The 15,835-nt window shown below is 39.4% G+C and overlaps 1 protein-coding gene across 7 annotated transcripts in view; it reads right to left on the bottom strand.

Moving 5' to 3' along the window:
• The window catches only part of DENND1A (DENN domain containing 1A), a 497,276-nt gene that overhangs the window by 470,062 nt on the left and 11,379 nt on the right, over window positions 1–15,835 (bottom strand). Inside the window, exon 1 of one of the 7 annotated variants that reach the window (XM_073905767.1) lies at window positions 6,917–7,073. The exons of the other annotated variants lie outside the window; for them this stretch is intronic. Coding sequence (XP_073761868.1) covers window positions 6,917–6,993 — 77 coding nt within the window. The 5' untranslated portion in view covers window positions 6,994–7,073. Of the gene's footprint in view, window positions 1–6,916; window positions 7,074–15,835 lie in introns of those variants that run through there. 7 annotated transcript variants of the gene reach the window in all.

Below are 15,835 nucleotides of genomic sequence, written 5' to 3'. Positions count from 1 at the left end.
CTTCCATTTTCATCTAATCTCCTTCATGGACTTTTTCCACACACTCCTCTTACACTGTTCAAAATCAAAACCATAGATTTGGATAGCTAAGGATATGAGACTTCAAAAGCACAAACCAGGGGCGCCTGGCTAGCTCAGCTGGAAAAGCATGTGACACTTGAACTCACGGTTGTCAGTTTGAGCCCATGTGGGATGTAAAGATTACTAAAAATAATTTTTTTAAAGATTTTATTTATGTATTTGACAGAGAGACACAGCGAGAGAGGGAACACAGGCAGGGGGAGTGGAAGAGGGAAAAGCAGGCTTCCCGCGGAGCAGGGAGCCCGATGCAGGGCTCAACCCCAGGACGCTGGGATTATGACCCCAGCCAAAGGTAGACACTTAACTACTGAGCCACCCAGGCGCCCCAAAATAATAAACTTTTAAAAAGCACAAACCATAATGTGAAAAACTGATGAGTTTAATTACATCAAAATTAAGAATATCTGTTCAAAAAAGGAAATTTTTACTTAAAATGGAAATACTCTGTCCATTTACACGTGAGAGAGAGACCTATGGGAAAATACCCAACATTCAATTTTAACAGCAATTCATGGAACACCAAGGTTCTATGGGAACGTGGCTTGAGAACTGCTATAATTCATCCATCACTAAGAAGCAAAATACAGGAATATTCCCTTAGAACATAAAGGGACCAGGATTAAAAACAAGTTGAGTCAGATTCTCTCTGCTAAGAATCCAGAACTGACTCAGAGCTGGCATCAGTTATGCGACTTGTTATAGAACTTAGGTCCATGCACTGTGTCAACAAAATCACCTAAGGAACCTTTTTGAAAACAAAGATTCCCAGGTCCCAGAGGTTCTGGCTCAGAGGGTCTAGAGTGGGGTCCCCAAAAAAATTTTTTAAGTTCCCCAGGTGATTCTGGTGCATAGCCAGCCAGGTTTAGGGACCCACTTAAAAGTCTTAAAACTGAAAGAACGGAGACAGAAAATCCAATGCAAGAGTCTGTGTGGTCCCTGACTAGAAGAGCCTAAAGGTTGTGGGAGTGCTTTGAGGGCCTAATTATGGTACTTTATTAGCTCCCGAGTGAGTGTTCGGAAGTGTGCAGGCTCTGTGTGACCACTCATGGACACCCGTTCAAATGTCTGCCATTTCCTTAATATAAAGAGCATTAACAGAGAGGAAAACAACTTTAATTTTCCTAATGATTTTCAGCTATGGTGGGTCTGCTTACTCACCCAGGTAAATAATACCCATTTTTAATTTAGAACATCTTTTATTTTTCATAGTTTACCTATTCTCTAGATTTACAGATAGATGGTAATTAATCAGACATTAAAACTTATCAATATAAGGAAAGGCATCTTGGAATACCTAATCAGCCCAAGTCCAGGCCCTTACTCTCCGAAAACTCCAAGACCAACTGGAGCAACAAAAAACAATGCATAGACTCACCAAGTAATGCTTCAGAGCAAAGTCAACATTAAAGCCAAGAATACATACTGCAAAACAGCAAAACGTTTATGAAGCAGGAGTCCTAGAATGGTGAAAACTATCTGCTCGCCCTGGTTCTGGCAATGAACTAGCTAGGCAGCTTGGAGCAAGCAATGAGCACGTGGGGTCTGGCTGTAGCACAGCTTTAAAGACCTTCCACTGTAGGATCCAATTTCCCCATCTATGAACAGATCACTAAGAAAGATCTCTTCCAGTTCTGACATCTTGTAGCTCTAGGATTCTAAATCAAGAAGATTTGCAAAATCTTTTCTTTTTTTTTTGCAAAATACAAAGTTATATTTTAGTTGTTAATATGAAGGCTCATGATTTTTATATCAAAATATTGATTTAGGGGTGCCTGGTTGGCTCAGCTGGTTGAGACTCTCTGACTCTTGGTTTCAGCTCAGGTCCTGATCTCATGGGTCATGGGTCACAGGATTGAGCCCCACATCAGCTCCTACCTCAGCAGGGAGTCTGCTTGAAGGATTCTCTTCTTCTGCCCCTCCCCCTACAAGCACACACTCTAAATTTAACCTTTAAAAATACATATACACATTGACTTAGATTAATACAAATGCTAATTTCCCAACTTCTAAATGTTCTTTGTCCTGAATATCAATTCGACAAATACTTTTTTTTTTAAAGATTTCTATTTATTATGAGAGAGAGAGAGAGCACATGAGAGGGGGGAGGGCCAGAGGGAGAAGCAGACTCCCTGCCAAGCAGGGAGCCTGATGCGGGACTTGATCCGGGGACTCCTGGATCATGACCTGAGCCGAAGGCAGTCGCTTAACCAACTGAGCCACCAAGGCGCCCTCAACAAATACTTAAAAAAAAAAAAAAAGGGAATGTCTTTCACTTAAGATTTATTTATTTATTTTAAGGTGGGAGAGGTAGAAGGAGAGGGAGAGATGCAGACTCCCTGCTGAGCAGGGAGGCTGATGTGGGGCTGGATCTTACAACACTTGAGATCATGACCTGATCGGAAATCAAGAGTTGGATGCTTAACTGACTGAGCCACCCAGGCACCCTAACATTCACTTTTCTAGGGCAGTTTTCAGCATAGAGCAGAGGTGTATCAGAGGCCTTACGGGAAAGGGAAGAGAAATGAAAGAGACCCATCACATAGATCTACCTCTGTTTTTTTTTTTTTTTTTAAAGATTTATTTGAGAGAGATAGCCTGCATGCATGTGAGCAGCAGAAGGAGCAGAGGAAGAGAAGCAAACTCCCCGCCCAGCAGGGAGCCCCACACTGGGCTTGATCCAGTAAACCTGAGAGCATGACCTGAGCCAAAACCAAGACTCAGACTCTCAACCTACTGAGCCACCCAGGCACCCCTACTTTTACTGTTTTGTTTTTGTTTAAGATTTTATTTATTTGACAGAGAGAGACACAGCGAGAGAGGGAACACAAGCAGGGGGAGTGCGAAAGGGAGAAGTAGGCTTCCCGTGGAGGAGGGAGCTGCGGAGGAGGGAGCCCAATGCAGGGCTGGATCCCAGGACCCTGGGATCATGACCTGAGCCGAAGGCGGACACTTAACAACTGAGCCACCCAGGCGCCCCTACTTTTATGTCTAAATTTTAAACAAGGCTCCTCTGACGCAGGGTTCCACACCTTTAAGGGGGGGGGGCTCAAAAAGCATATACGCAAATAAAACAAACATATAAGATAGGTATGTTTATTATCCAGTTCATGAGTGAAGAAACTAAGGTACAGACAGTTCAACTACTTGTGTGAGCTCACACATTTAGGAAATGAAGCTGGGACCGGAACCCAGGCATCTTGGTTCCGAAGTCCATGCTCCTAACTACTATGCTAAGCTCTACATGATAAAACACAGTTTAGAAAATAGACAAAAAATATAACATGTATCTCCAAGACTCCCAAATGCATTCAGAAATAAAGATACTAATTAGCATGGCAAGCAAGTTTGTTTGCAATTGAGCCTCAGCTAGACCCTTCAGCTTCTGCCACCACCAGCTACCAACACATAACACATACCTCCCACATTATAATCACACTGACCTTCTCATCGAGCCTCAATCATCTGTGCCTTGTATGTATACTTACCATTTATTGAGCTAATTCAGAGGGTATGGGAACTATGCTGAGCATGTTATATACCACACCTCATTTTATCCACATGACAATCCTGTGAGGTAAGGGAGTGTTTGCAGATCTTACTAGTCTTGTAGAACTTAAATAGCTTGCCCCAAGAACAAAGATCTAGTAAGCAGCAGTGTATGAACTCAAACCCAGGTCTGTTGTGACTTCAAAAGGTTATATTCTTGACCACAATTTCCCTCCTAAAATGTGCTCTATCACCAAACATCATATGCATTCAAGATGCAACTACAACAGTCCTTGGCAAATAGTAGGCACTGGAGATATTTGCTGAATCAATGAATAAATGAACAAATGCCCCCTCCTCTCTAGAGGCCTGATTCCCTTACAAAATTCAGTTGCTCTCTCTACATTGTCACAAGACTTGTTTCAAAGCTCTCCTATAAGGCTTCCCAGGAGGTATTCCATGCTTTCTACTTATATGTACGTATTACTCATTAGACTGGAACCTTGTTTCACTTTATCTTTGTATTCTCAGCCTCTAACAAAAGGCCTGGCTTTTAACAAGCACTCAGTTAAGTTTGTTAATTGAATAATTTCCCTGAGGAGAAGTGAGATGAATAAGAAACTCATGATTCATATTAAAACTTCTTTTTCCTCAAGAAATAAACAACATTCAAAGCTGTGATATACTCAAATGTGTGCTCTATAAATATTTTTAGGTTTCAACTATCATCAGAGGCATCTAAATTTAACTCATTCAACACATATTTATGAGTAATCTAAATACATACATATAAAGGCTTACAACCTAGTCAAGGAGATAAAACATAATAAAATGTAAAGGTAAACAGTCAAACATGAGCTGCCATGAGGAAATACAAGACTAGGTGCCGCATAATTGGTCAAACAAAATGCTGTGGGCTTGCAAATTGAAGACCTCATCCTGGCCAAAGGCCATGGGTCTAATTACCTGATGGACAGTCTACAATGAGGCTCTTCACAGTCAACAGCAAAATGAGGGGAAGAACAAGGGACAGTGCAATGTTTTCCATATAAAAGTATTTAATTCAATTTTTAAAACTGTCCTTAATCTGACATGTTCTTCCTGCTCTTTGCTGTAAAAAGGTAGTTTCTTCTCAAAAATAATGATGATGGGAGATAATCATTTCTTTGTGGTTCCACAAAACTTGTTTTTAAAATTTTATTGGTGTAAACATTCCAAACATTTGGGAACTACTGAGCTAGGGTACTCTGATGCTTCCCTTGAAGAGGAAGAACTTGAAGTAAACATTGCAGAATGAACAGGATTTGGCTAGGTGGGAGTACAGGAGATTTTAAGCAGGGGAAACGGCCTGATAAAAATACAGAGGTGTTCACACCAGTCAGAATGGCTAAAATTAACCAATCAGGAAACGACAGATGTTGGCGAGGATGCAGAGAAAGGGGAACCCTCCTACACTGTTGGTGGGAATGCAAGCTGGTGCAGACACTCTGGAAAACAGTATGGAGGTTCCTCAAAAAGTTGAAAATAGAGCCACCATACAACCCAGCAATTGCACTACTGGGTATCTACTCCAAAGATACAAATGTGATCCAAAGGGGTACATGCACCCCAATGTTTATAGCAGCAATGTCCACAACAGCCAAACTATGGAAAGAGCCAAGATGTCCATCAACAGATGAATGGATAAAGAAGATGAAGTATATATACACAATGGAATATTATGCAGCCATAAAAAAAAACCACGAAATCTTGCCATTTGCAACGACGTGGATGGAACTACAGGGTATTATGCTAAGCGAAATAAGTCAATCAAAGAAAGACATGTATCATATGGTCTCACTGATATGAGGAAGTCTTAATCTCAGGAAACAAACTGAGGGTTGCTGGAGTGGTGAGGGGTAGGAGAGATGGGGTGGCTGGATGATGGACATTGGGGAAGGTGTGGGCTATGGTTGAGCGCTGTGAATTGTGTAGGACTGTTGAATCACAGACCTGTACCTCTGAAACAAATAATACATTATATGTTTAAAAAAAAAAAGAAGATAGTAGGAAGGGAAAAATGAAGGGGGGGAATCATAGGGGGAGATGAACCATGAGAGACTATGGACTCTGAGAAACAAACTGAGGGTTCTAGAGGGGAGAGGGGTGGGGGATGGGGGAAAAATACAGAGGTGTAAGTGTTCATGTAAAGTCTGAAGAATAGTAACTAAATCAGGTTGAAACTTGGAAAAACTGCAGCTGTGAATTCCATTTCTGGCAATATGACAAGCTAAGTATACTTCTGATCCTCTACTGAAAACAATTATAAATGTTTTTATCTTCTCAAATAAATACACTGACGAGCTTGGAAGGAAATAAGGAAGATTCAAATGAAGAACTGAATGAAGCTAGGAACCCAACAAGGTAAAAAGCAAAACACAAAAACTAGCTTTCCCCTTGAAGACATTTACATTGCCCAATGCAAGATTCATTCTCCCAATTAAATGGAGCTCAAGGAATACAAGGCAAAAGTAACATCCAGCCTGAGATAGAAAGTATAATATACGCTCCTCCCTCATAATTTAAACTGGGACTACAAATGTGATCAAGACAGAAATCCATCCACACACATACACATCTCAGAACTATAATGAAAATAATTACTTTCAAAATTTGGCAATATTCCTGCAAGTTCAACCACAGCTGGCCCTCACAAGGGATTGCTACTGAATGGTCAAAAACCTCAACCCAGGAATGCAAGTTGAAGTGGTCACAAACTGAAAGTGCCACAGAACACTAACAAAAAATATGTATATCTTCTCTAGAAAAATTCACTTCAACCTTGGCCTACACACACACACACACACACACACACACACACACACGGTTCCAAGAAATAGTTCGTGGGCAAAAATTAGAACCCTCCAGGAAACAAAACCCATAAATAAGGACCCAGAAATAGAAGATGGCAGAATCAGACTTTTGAAGACTTCAGATATTGGAATTATGAGAGACAGGACATGGAATGTTCAATAAACTTAAAAGAAATAAAAGGATTAAAAATGAGTAAAGAGTAAAACTATGACATGATCAAGCAAAACTGAAAAAAGAACAAAGTATTTCTCAAAATAAGAAAAAAAATAACTCCATGATTGGCTAAGAGCAGAAAGAAAGGTCACAACCGACTGAATTAGAGATAAAACCAAAGCGAATTAGTGAACTTACAGAAATTACACAGAACAGTGTTTAGAGACAAATTATAAAAAAGTAAAAGACAAAAATAGACCCAGAAATTCTAAGACTAATCAATATACCAGAAGAGGTAAAGAGAATGGGGCACAACCCAAGCTGGTTTTAAGGCTCTATTTACCTTTTTGGATTCCCATCTTCACTTAGTCCTTGGTATGAAAAGAGCTGAAAATTTTCCAAAACTGACAACAGATACATATTCACACATTCAAGGAGTCCAATGAATGCAGAGCAGGATAAATAAAAAGAAATCCGGAAGTTCTGGTTCCAAGTAAAATATAGTAGGCATACTCCACCTTGTCTCTCACAGCTATAAAATACATCTATACAACCAGGGTAGAATTCATGGAGCACCTATGTGAGGAATCAAAAAAGGTAAACAATAGTAGATAGATTGGGGTAGAAGACTAGAATTCAAAATTTCACCAAATCAGTGATACACCATACATTTACCATTTTCTTTCCTCTGGTATCACTCAGCATGGACATAAAGCAGCACAAAAACTGGAAGTCAACAACAGCATAGACAGAGTTCCAGGAAAAGCACTCTAGTTCAGGCTCAAGGAACGGGAAAGCAGGAGGATCTACAGATACCTAAAGCAGTAAGTGAAGAACCTTCCTTTCCAACCAGTAGGGTAACCCTAAGAGAATGGGGCAAATTCCAATTACTTACTTTTCCTCTGTGTCCTCCCACTGCTAGGTCTGGACTACAGATGTAGTCGTGGGAAGTACACAGCAGAACGGGATAAATAAAGCCCCAGTTTTCTGGCCAGAACAGGGAGCCCCAGGGGACTGGAAAGATAACAGAAGGAGGGAAGCTCAGGAAAATGACCCCATAAAGTTGGTTTCAAACACCAAGGCCCATCTCTATCAGCAAAGCATGAGGGTGCCAGGTGCTCCACATTCTTACTAACACTTCATAATGTAAGTCTCTTTAATTTTAGCCATTCTACTGATATGTCAGGGCTTTCTCAAGGTAGTTTTAATTTGCATTTTGCCAATGACTAGTGATGCTAAGCATCTTTTCATAAGCTTATTTGCCATCTGTATATCTTCTTTGATAAAGTATTCAAATCTTTTGCCCATTTTTCCTTATTAGATTGTCTTACTGAGTTGTAAGAGTTTATAAATTGAGTTTTCAGAATGCAGTAACTTGTCAGGTGCCTAGAGTGTCTTTGGATGAGCAAAAGATTTTCATTTTGATAAAGTCTAATGTATCCATCACTCTTGTATAGTTTCACTTTTTTGTCCTACTTAGGAAGGTAAATTTGACAGCTTTTCATAATACTGAAGGGACAGGTAATATGGGAGATATTGAAGAGAACACCTACATTGCTGCCTTGCATGAATGAATGAATGCATATTATACTGAGACCATTTTCTCAAAGGACATGCACAACTCACTGTTAAACCAAATCGTCTTCTCTGGATTCCCATTTCTACTGAATCCCCACAGCATTCTACACTGCTTACCTAGGTCTCTTCTTTCCCTCTAAGTTCAAATCTTGAATTGTGCTTTGCTATATCCAGCCTGCAAACAACTCTCATAGCTTCATCTTCTTCATGCATGCCAATGATTTCCAAATCTCTATGCTCTCTTCCTAGTAGTGGCATCCAATATTTACTGATGGCCTCACTATGTGACAGGCATTAAGCCTACCTTCTAACTACCTGTTGCATTCTTCTCCTTGGCCCTATCATTAGTTTCAGTCAACCAAAGTCATTCTTCTTGACCTCCCTACCAGTTCTCCCTCCTGACTCATCAGTTTTTGTCCATGACGTTTTGATGCTCCCAAATTGAAAACATTGATATCATCACCTTTTACTTTAGTTCCTCTTCTCTCCCCCATGAATATTAATTTAATATTAATTTAATAGTTCTCCAGCTATGCTACTTAAAATACTGCAGGTTTAGGAACTAGACTGAAGTGCCAAAAATGGCCACTTCCCAATTTGCATGAAAAAATAATGTAATCTAAGTTTTCCCACCTTAAGTTTTTCTTAAACCTTTCTCACTTTTATTCCATCTATTCTAAAATATAATATAAAATAGTATCTGATTTAGGGAGGGAAATGTAGCTTGACATTTAATATATAAATATTTCAGAGTATTCCACACAATATCATGACTTTTAGGTACTTTATCACCTGAACATGCTTTAGCACCACTGAGCTAATAATGTGCAACTCATATTCCTACTAAACTGTTCTTTCCTATGCAATATGAAACTTTTCCAATGAGGAAGTCAGACCAAGGTGGGAAAGGTGACACCAATTTGCCAGAGAAAAAAATCAAGAAGTAGGCCATCAGAACACTCTATAAATTTCTTCCTTTTTAATTCCAGGCTGTGACTGCCCATCCTCTGGCACCAAAGAGAATAAGTAGAAACAACTTTCAGTGATAGGTATAAAAATAAAAGATTTTATATTGTAGTCACCACAAGTGAGGCACATCCAGGCTGCATCCTCCAGTTAAACCAGCACATTCTGGACTTTCTCTGATTATCAGCATTTACTCCGGGAATAAAACATAAAAACATTAGTCTCCGAAAAATAAATATAAGTATTTATAATCCCAAAGGGGATCTGCCAAAGCCACATGATTTGGGGATCATCAGTTATTTGGAACAATCACAAATAGTGGAGTTAAATATATGAAGACAACTTACTGATTATACTCTTTTAAGATGAAACCCAATCAACACCAAACTTCTACACTGTATTAAACATTCATTTAATTATTCATTATGTATTAGCTGAGTACCTACTATGTGCCTCATACTGTGCAAGTCACTCAAGGTTTAATAGTGAACAAAGCTTTTACAGTAAGTTTGTAGACCACGGGAAGAACAAGAACAGTGAACTGACCTGATCAGATCTGCCCTTTGGAAGACTCACTCTGGATACTGTAGAGATGGGACTGGAGAGAAGCAAGAGTGGTAAAGAACCCAGTAGGGAGGAATTACAGCCATTATGCTCAGAGCATGGTGGCCCGGACCAAGAGGACAGCAGTGGAGAAGGAGGTACATACATGAATCAACAGGACTTGATGTTTGGATTTAGGAGGTGAGAGGTCTCCAACATCTTTCCTTCCTGCCCTCCATCTGCCTACTTAGGGTTCATGAAATGTCTTTAGTTCTCTCTACTCACCACTCTGTAATTGACTCCCAAACTCTCTTTAGCTCCCACCTCTCCAATGACCTTCAAGTCCAAAATTTCAACTGTCACTGGAGCGCTCCCCATGGATAGTAAACTCACACTCAATAGAACCCAAATCAAACCAATGAAAAATCATACCCAGAAAAAAAAAATTTTTTTTTAAGCTCTTCCACCTTTTTCTCTGTCACTCAGGCTACACAGAGTCATCATCTAGTTGTGAAGACTTTCTAATCTTCTGATACCTACTTCTTAACAACTCTCACTGATAGCTGGACTCTTAAAAGACATTGTGATGCAAACCAAAAGGAAATATCCAAATATCAATCCTCATTACCTCTCTTCTATTACAATAGGTCCATTGGTCTACCCACCTTCAGTCATTGCGCCCTTAAATCCTGGTTACACTCACGGATCATACACACACACACTTTTAATAGGTAGGGAGAGCCACTTAATCTCTTGAATTACTTTTTTTTTAAATTACTTTTAAAATGAGTTATATTGGTTATAATAATTATACACAAAAAGTACAGTGAGAACAGAGACAAGAACAACTCTAATGGAGTATACTCGGAATTTTAGTTTCTTCTATAGGTTATTAGTTCAGAATCAGAGAGTATCAGGCAGTGAGGGAATGAATTTTTACCTCAGTAGCACAAATGCCTGCTAGTGACTAGGAATTCAACTGGAACAGTGAATATGAACCAGTTCTTCAGATACAAGTTCTGAGAAGGGGACCTGACAGCCACCTACGGCACAAAGAACAGTGCCCACGGTAACCCATTCACCCCGCTTATGGCAAACAAATCTAGATAGAGCTCACCTTGCTCAAGGGCATACAGAAAATAAAAGACCTTTTAAAAATACTGCAAATGGAGGAAAGGGAACATCATCTCTTAGAAGAATATATCTCTGAAAATGATTAAGAAATATGTTTCAGGAAACTGGTATCCTTAAATAGAACAGAAAAAAAAAACATGACTTTTACAAAACAGGAACAGAAAGCTACAAGAGGATAAGAAAGACAAGAAATAAGAGCCTTAAAAAAAAAAAAAAAGGATGGAAGAAAAAATAACTCCAAGGAGAATAAAAATACATGGCATTAGACACATTACCTACGGTATTGTTGCCAAAATGTTTAAACATGAACTTTAGCATGAGGAAACAATTAGACAAATTCTAAATGTGGGACATTCTATAAAACAACTGGTCTAGATGCTTTAAAAAGTCAGTATCAGGGGCGCCTGGGTGGCTCAGTCATTAAGCGTCTGCCTTTGGCTCAGGTCATGATCCCAGGGTCCTGGGATCGAGCCCCGCATCGGGCTCCCTGCTCAGTGGGAAGCCTGTTTCTCCCTCTCCCACTCCCCCTGCTTGTGTTCCCTCTCTCACTGTGTTTCTCTCTGTCAAATAAATAAAATCTTTAAAAATAAAATAAATAAATAAAAAGTCAGTATCAGAGCCAAAATGTGGGGGGGGGGCAGAAGAACTATTCCAGATAAAAGAGAACAAGAGACATGACAACTAAATGCAACATATGATCCCTAATTGGACCCAGGCTCAAAAACAAACAGCTGTAAGGGACGTTACTGGAACAACTGGGAAAATTTAAATATGGATTATTAGATAATGTTGTATGAATGTGAAATTTCTTGATGGTGATAAAAGTATCATCATATATATAGAATATGGTTGTTCTTAGGAGATATGCACTAAAACACTAATAGATAAAAACATCATGATGGCCTTAATTTGACATGGGATTATTCAGCCAAAATAAGTAAAATAAATATGTGAATATAATGGGGTGGGGATGTAGGGAGGGGTTACCTATCCCCTCATATTATAGGGAGACACAGACAAGCATTTCCCTATTCCCATTGCTTATGAGTAAAACAATTTTCCTAAATTCAATGTTCATCCAAAAAGCTGCAATCACTGATAACTTTTTATACTAAAAATCACACCACTTCTGTATTTTTTTTAAATACAATCCTCCTTCCTTTTTATGAGGCCAGCATGACCTTAACACCAAAATCTGACAAGAACATTACAAGAAAGGAGAATTACAGCCAAAATCTTCTATGAATATAGATGTGACCATAAAATAAGTATCAGGAAACTGAATTCAGCAATATGTATAAAAAGGATAATATATCATGACCAAATGGGTTTATCCCAGGGATGCAAAGTTAGTTTAACATTTGAAAATAAATGTCACTTACATTAACAAGTGGGAAAAATCATATGATCATCTCAATAGATGTAGAAAAGGCATTTGATAAAATTCAACCTCCATTCATGACTAAAGCTGGCAACCCATAAATGCCAATTGATGCAGACCAAAAAAACCTCCAACAAAAGTCAGCCAAAGGGCCAGAAAAGGGACAGCCTGACAAGTCAAAAACTTAGGGGAAAAAAAACCCACCAAAAGTCAGCCAAACACCACAGAAAAACCTGTGTGGTCTCACATCCACTCAAGCCAGCAAAGGACAAGCAGGGAAGAAACCAAATTTCTACCTTGGCCAGGCTGTAATGAAAGAAAGTCAAGTAGAGGGCTGGGACTTTCATCATCCCCAGCAGTAAGGAGGACCCCCTCGATGTGGTTTCAGTGGAGAATGTGGAGAACCCAGACTTCCACTCTCCTGTGGCAGTAACTGAAGCCATGGTGAGAGCAGCAAAAAAGGTACTGCTCTAGGGGCATCTGGGTGGCTCAGTCAGTTAGGCAGCTGAGTCTTGATTTCAACTCAGGTCATGATCTCAAGGTCCTGGATCAAGCCCCACATTGGGCTCTGTGCTCAGCAGGGAGTCTGCTTGAAGATTCCCTCTCTCCCTCTCCCTCTGCCCCTCCCCTCCACTCACGTGTGTGCACGCATGCACTCTAAATAAATTAAAAAAAAAAAAAAAGGCACGACTCTACCCAGCCAGAAAGGTATCAGTGGAGGCCTCTTCAGAGAATCAGAACTCCCACCCACCACCTAGTAAAAGAGAATTTCCCACCCTGGTGTTAAGGAAGCCTGAACAGGGAACCTACACATATACCCCAATTGGCAGTAAGAGGGCAAAGTATTCCCTTCCTCTTCTGAAGCAGTGTCAGAGGAAGCCAGCTAAAGACAGTAAGAAACTTTCTTCAAAGTTCTGGGGGCAATTTTTTTTAGCCTAGAACTCTAGCACCATACAAATTATCAATCAGGTGTGTGAAAGTAGACATTTTTCAGACATGCAAAAACTCAAACGCACCCTTTCTGCAAGTCCACTGCTGTGGTTGTCCCCTCTAAGAACCAACCTGAATATGTACTCTGGCAAATGAAACAAAATAACACATGGGCCAGGAAATAATGAAATAGGAGCATGGTGAAGGGACATTCCAGGATTACAACACTGTAGCTAACTTTGCACAGATCAGAACAGAAAGGTAGGAAGAAGCCCTCAAGAAGAAAAAAAGCCTTAAGACTGCAATTATGAGTTTAAGTTTGGAAAAAAATTAAAGATATGATAAAGTGAACAATCCAAGAGGGGAATACGGATTAGAAATTCAGGGAGAAGGGGAAAATGAGACTATTTTTAAAAATCAAAATCCAGACATAGCTCTTTCTTTTCCAGTCTCAAGCACTTTCTGAACTGCAGGCAGCAATGCAGACAAGGCCAAGTCCAAGAACCACACCACACTTAATCAGTTCCAAAATGGCATAGAATGGTATCAGTAAGCCCTAATCATAAAGATAGGTTAAGGAGGTAGAATCTAAATTCCTAAGAACTTTAAACTTTGTCAAGAAACACAAGAAGGATCTAAAGAAAATGCAGACCAATAAAATAAATTAAGACCATCGAGGCCTTTGTCAAATTCAAGGTCCTGAAAGGCATCAGTCTCAAGTTTGAGAGACATGCCCCCCCCTTTTTTTTTGAGAGACATGCTTATTACAACACTGCCAGGGCACCAGGCTCTGCTGGTCTGAGGCTACCAACAACATCAAAGTCAAAGCCAAGGCTCATGCTCCCAAAAGTGCCCCAGCCCCTCAAAGGCTGCAAAGTAGAGGCTTCTGTCTGCCTACATGACGATGGAAGGGCTCTTGTGACACCCTGGGCTGCTATCTATACAGGGTGAGTGTCCCCCTGTATTTTTGTGCAAATAAATGCAAAACTAATCTATATATTAGCATATAGAGTATAACTTTAAATTCTGGATGGATTATAAGAAAAAAAGTTTATATGACCCCAATGTTAAGAACGTCCTCCTTCAAATGGGATGGCAATGCACCAAAAAGAAAAGGTTATTCCAGTACCCTACCTGGCCTACGTTGAATAGTATTTAAATACTCATAACAACATTTAATTTTTAGACTTAACCAAAGGATAAATAAAAGACTTGGTTCTGACCATGGATCAGAACTAAAATAACCACATAAAAGTAAAAGTACAGCCTAGAGAAACTAGAAACAACAGGTATCCTTCCTTTAGAGAGTGGAGAAATATGAGAAAGACACAGTTGAAAGTTAATGGAATAAAAAGGGTTAAGTAACAATGTCAAAATAAAACCAGTATAGGAATTAGAAATAATAGGGGTGCCTGGGTGGCTCAGTTAAGCGTCTGCCTTCGGCTCAGGTCATGATCCCAGGGTCCTGGGATGGAGCCCCGAATCAGGCTCCCTGCTCAGTGGGGAGCCGGCTTCTCCCTCACCCTCTGCCCCCCCCTCCCTGCTTGTGTTCTCTCTCTCAAATAAATCTTTCTTAAAAAATAGAAATAATATAAATATATAAAACCCTGGAAGAGGAAAAGAGAATTCCTATAAAGGTACTCATCACCTTTCACTTCAGGGAGTCAACAAATACTGCCTAAGGTTAAATTAAGTGACATTTACCTAGGGGTTATGGGTTAACCATCAGAAGAACTAGAAGTAAAACTGTTAATACAGGTTCTGGGGGGATAAAGTACAGAATCAATGCTCTCCACCATGAGCACTTACAAACTATTTTACCATGTGCATTATAACTTGGATTAAAATAATTTTTAAAGTTTCACAAACACATTCCATTGGTGAAGCTGTAAGGTAAACAGGCACTCTCACATGTGGCACAACCCCTGTGGAGGGGAATCGGACACTATTTAACAAAATTACATATAAATTTACTCTCTCACCCAGCAATTCCACTTCTAAAAATCTATCCCAATGGTATAATGGTAAAAATACAGAAAGGCACATGCATAAGAATATTTATTACAGCACCATTTGTAATAACAACACTGGAAGCAATCTAAGTGGCCATCAGTATAAGATTGGCTGAATAACCCATAATCCATCCATCCAATGGAGTACTATGCCGTCCTTATAGAGAAATGAGGATGATCCCTAGATGCTGCTAGAAGTGACCTCTTTAGACGGTATAAAATGAGAAAAGGGAAGGAGAGAAAAGTGCATTGAGAATGCTACCATTTACCTGAGGGGCTGGTAGTAGAAAATGTGAATATATATACGTATTTACCTTTATTTTTTTTAATGAAATGACAAATGCACATTTAAAAAAATTACCTATGGAGGAGGAAAGGAACAGAGTAATGAGAGAGGGATAGAAGTTAAACTTCTCTGAATATACCTCTTTTGCATATTATATACATCTTTTGTAGACTGTAGATTTGGCTTTGAAACCATATAAATATTTTATGTGATTACAAAACAAAATTATTTTTAAAATGCAATCCAAAAAGATTAAAAGGAAAAAAAAAACCCTATTATTGAGCTGGTGACACAACCACAGGAAAAAAAAAACCTATTTCTAACGGTTTTAAAACAGTAACTTGACTAGACCTTCCTAGTGGGATATAATCTAAAAACAAAACAAAAAAAACCCACAAAACCTACCTGTTTTCAGTAATCCTATTGTTGGTA

This window comes from Callorhinus ursinus, unplaced genomic scaffold, assembly GCF_003265705.2.
Source record: "Callorhinus ursinus isolate GAN/ISIS: 27379988/994484 unplaced genomic scaffold, GSC_fseal_2.0 scaffold24, whole genome shotgun sequence".
Taxonomy (NCBI): Eukaryota; Metazoa; Chordata; class Mammalia; order Carnivora; family Otariidae; genus Callorhinus; species Callorhinus ursinus.
The sequence above is the reverse complement of the archived record's forward strand: the minus strand, read 5'-3'. Positions and strand labels throughout refer to the sequence as shown.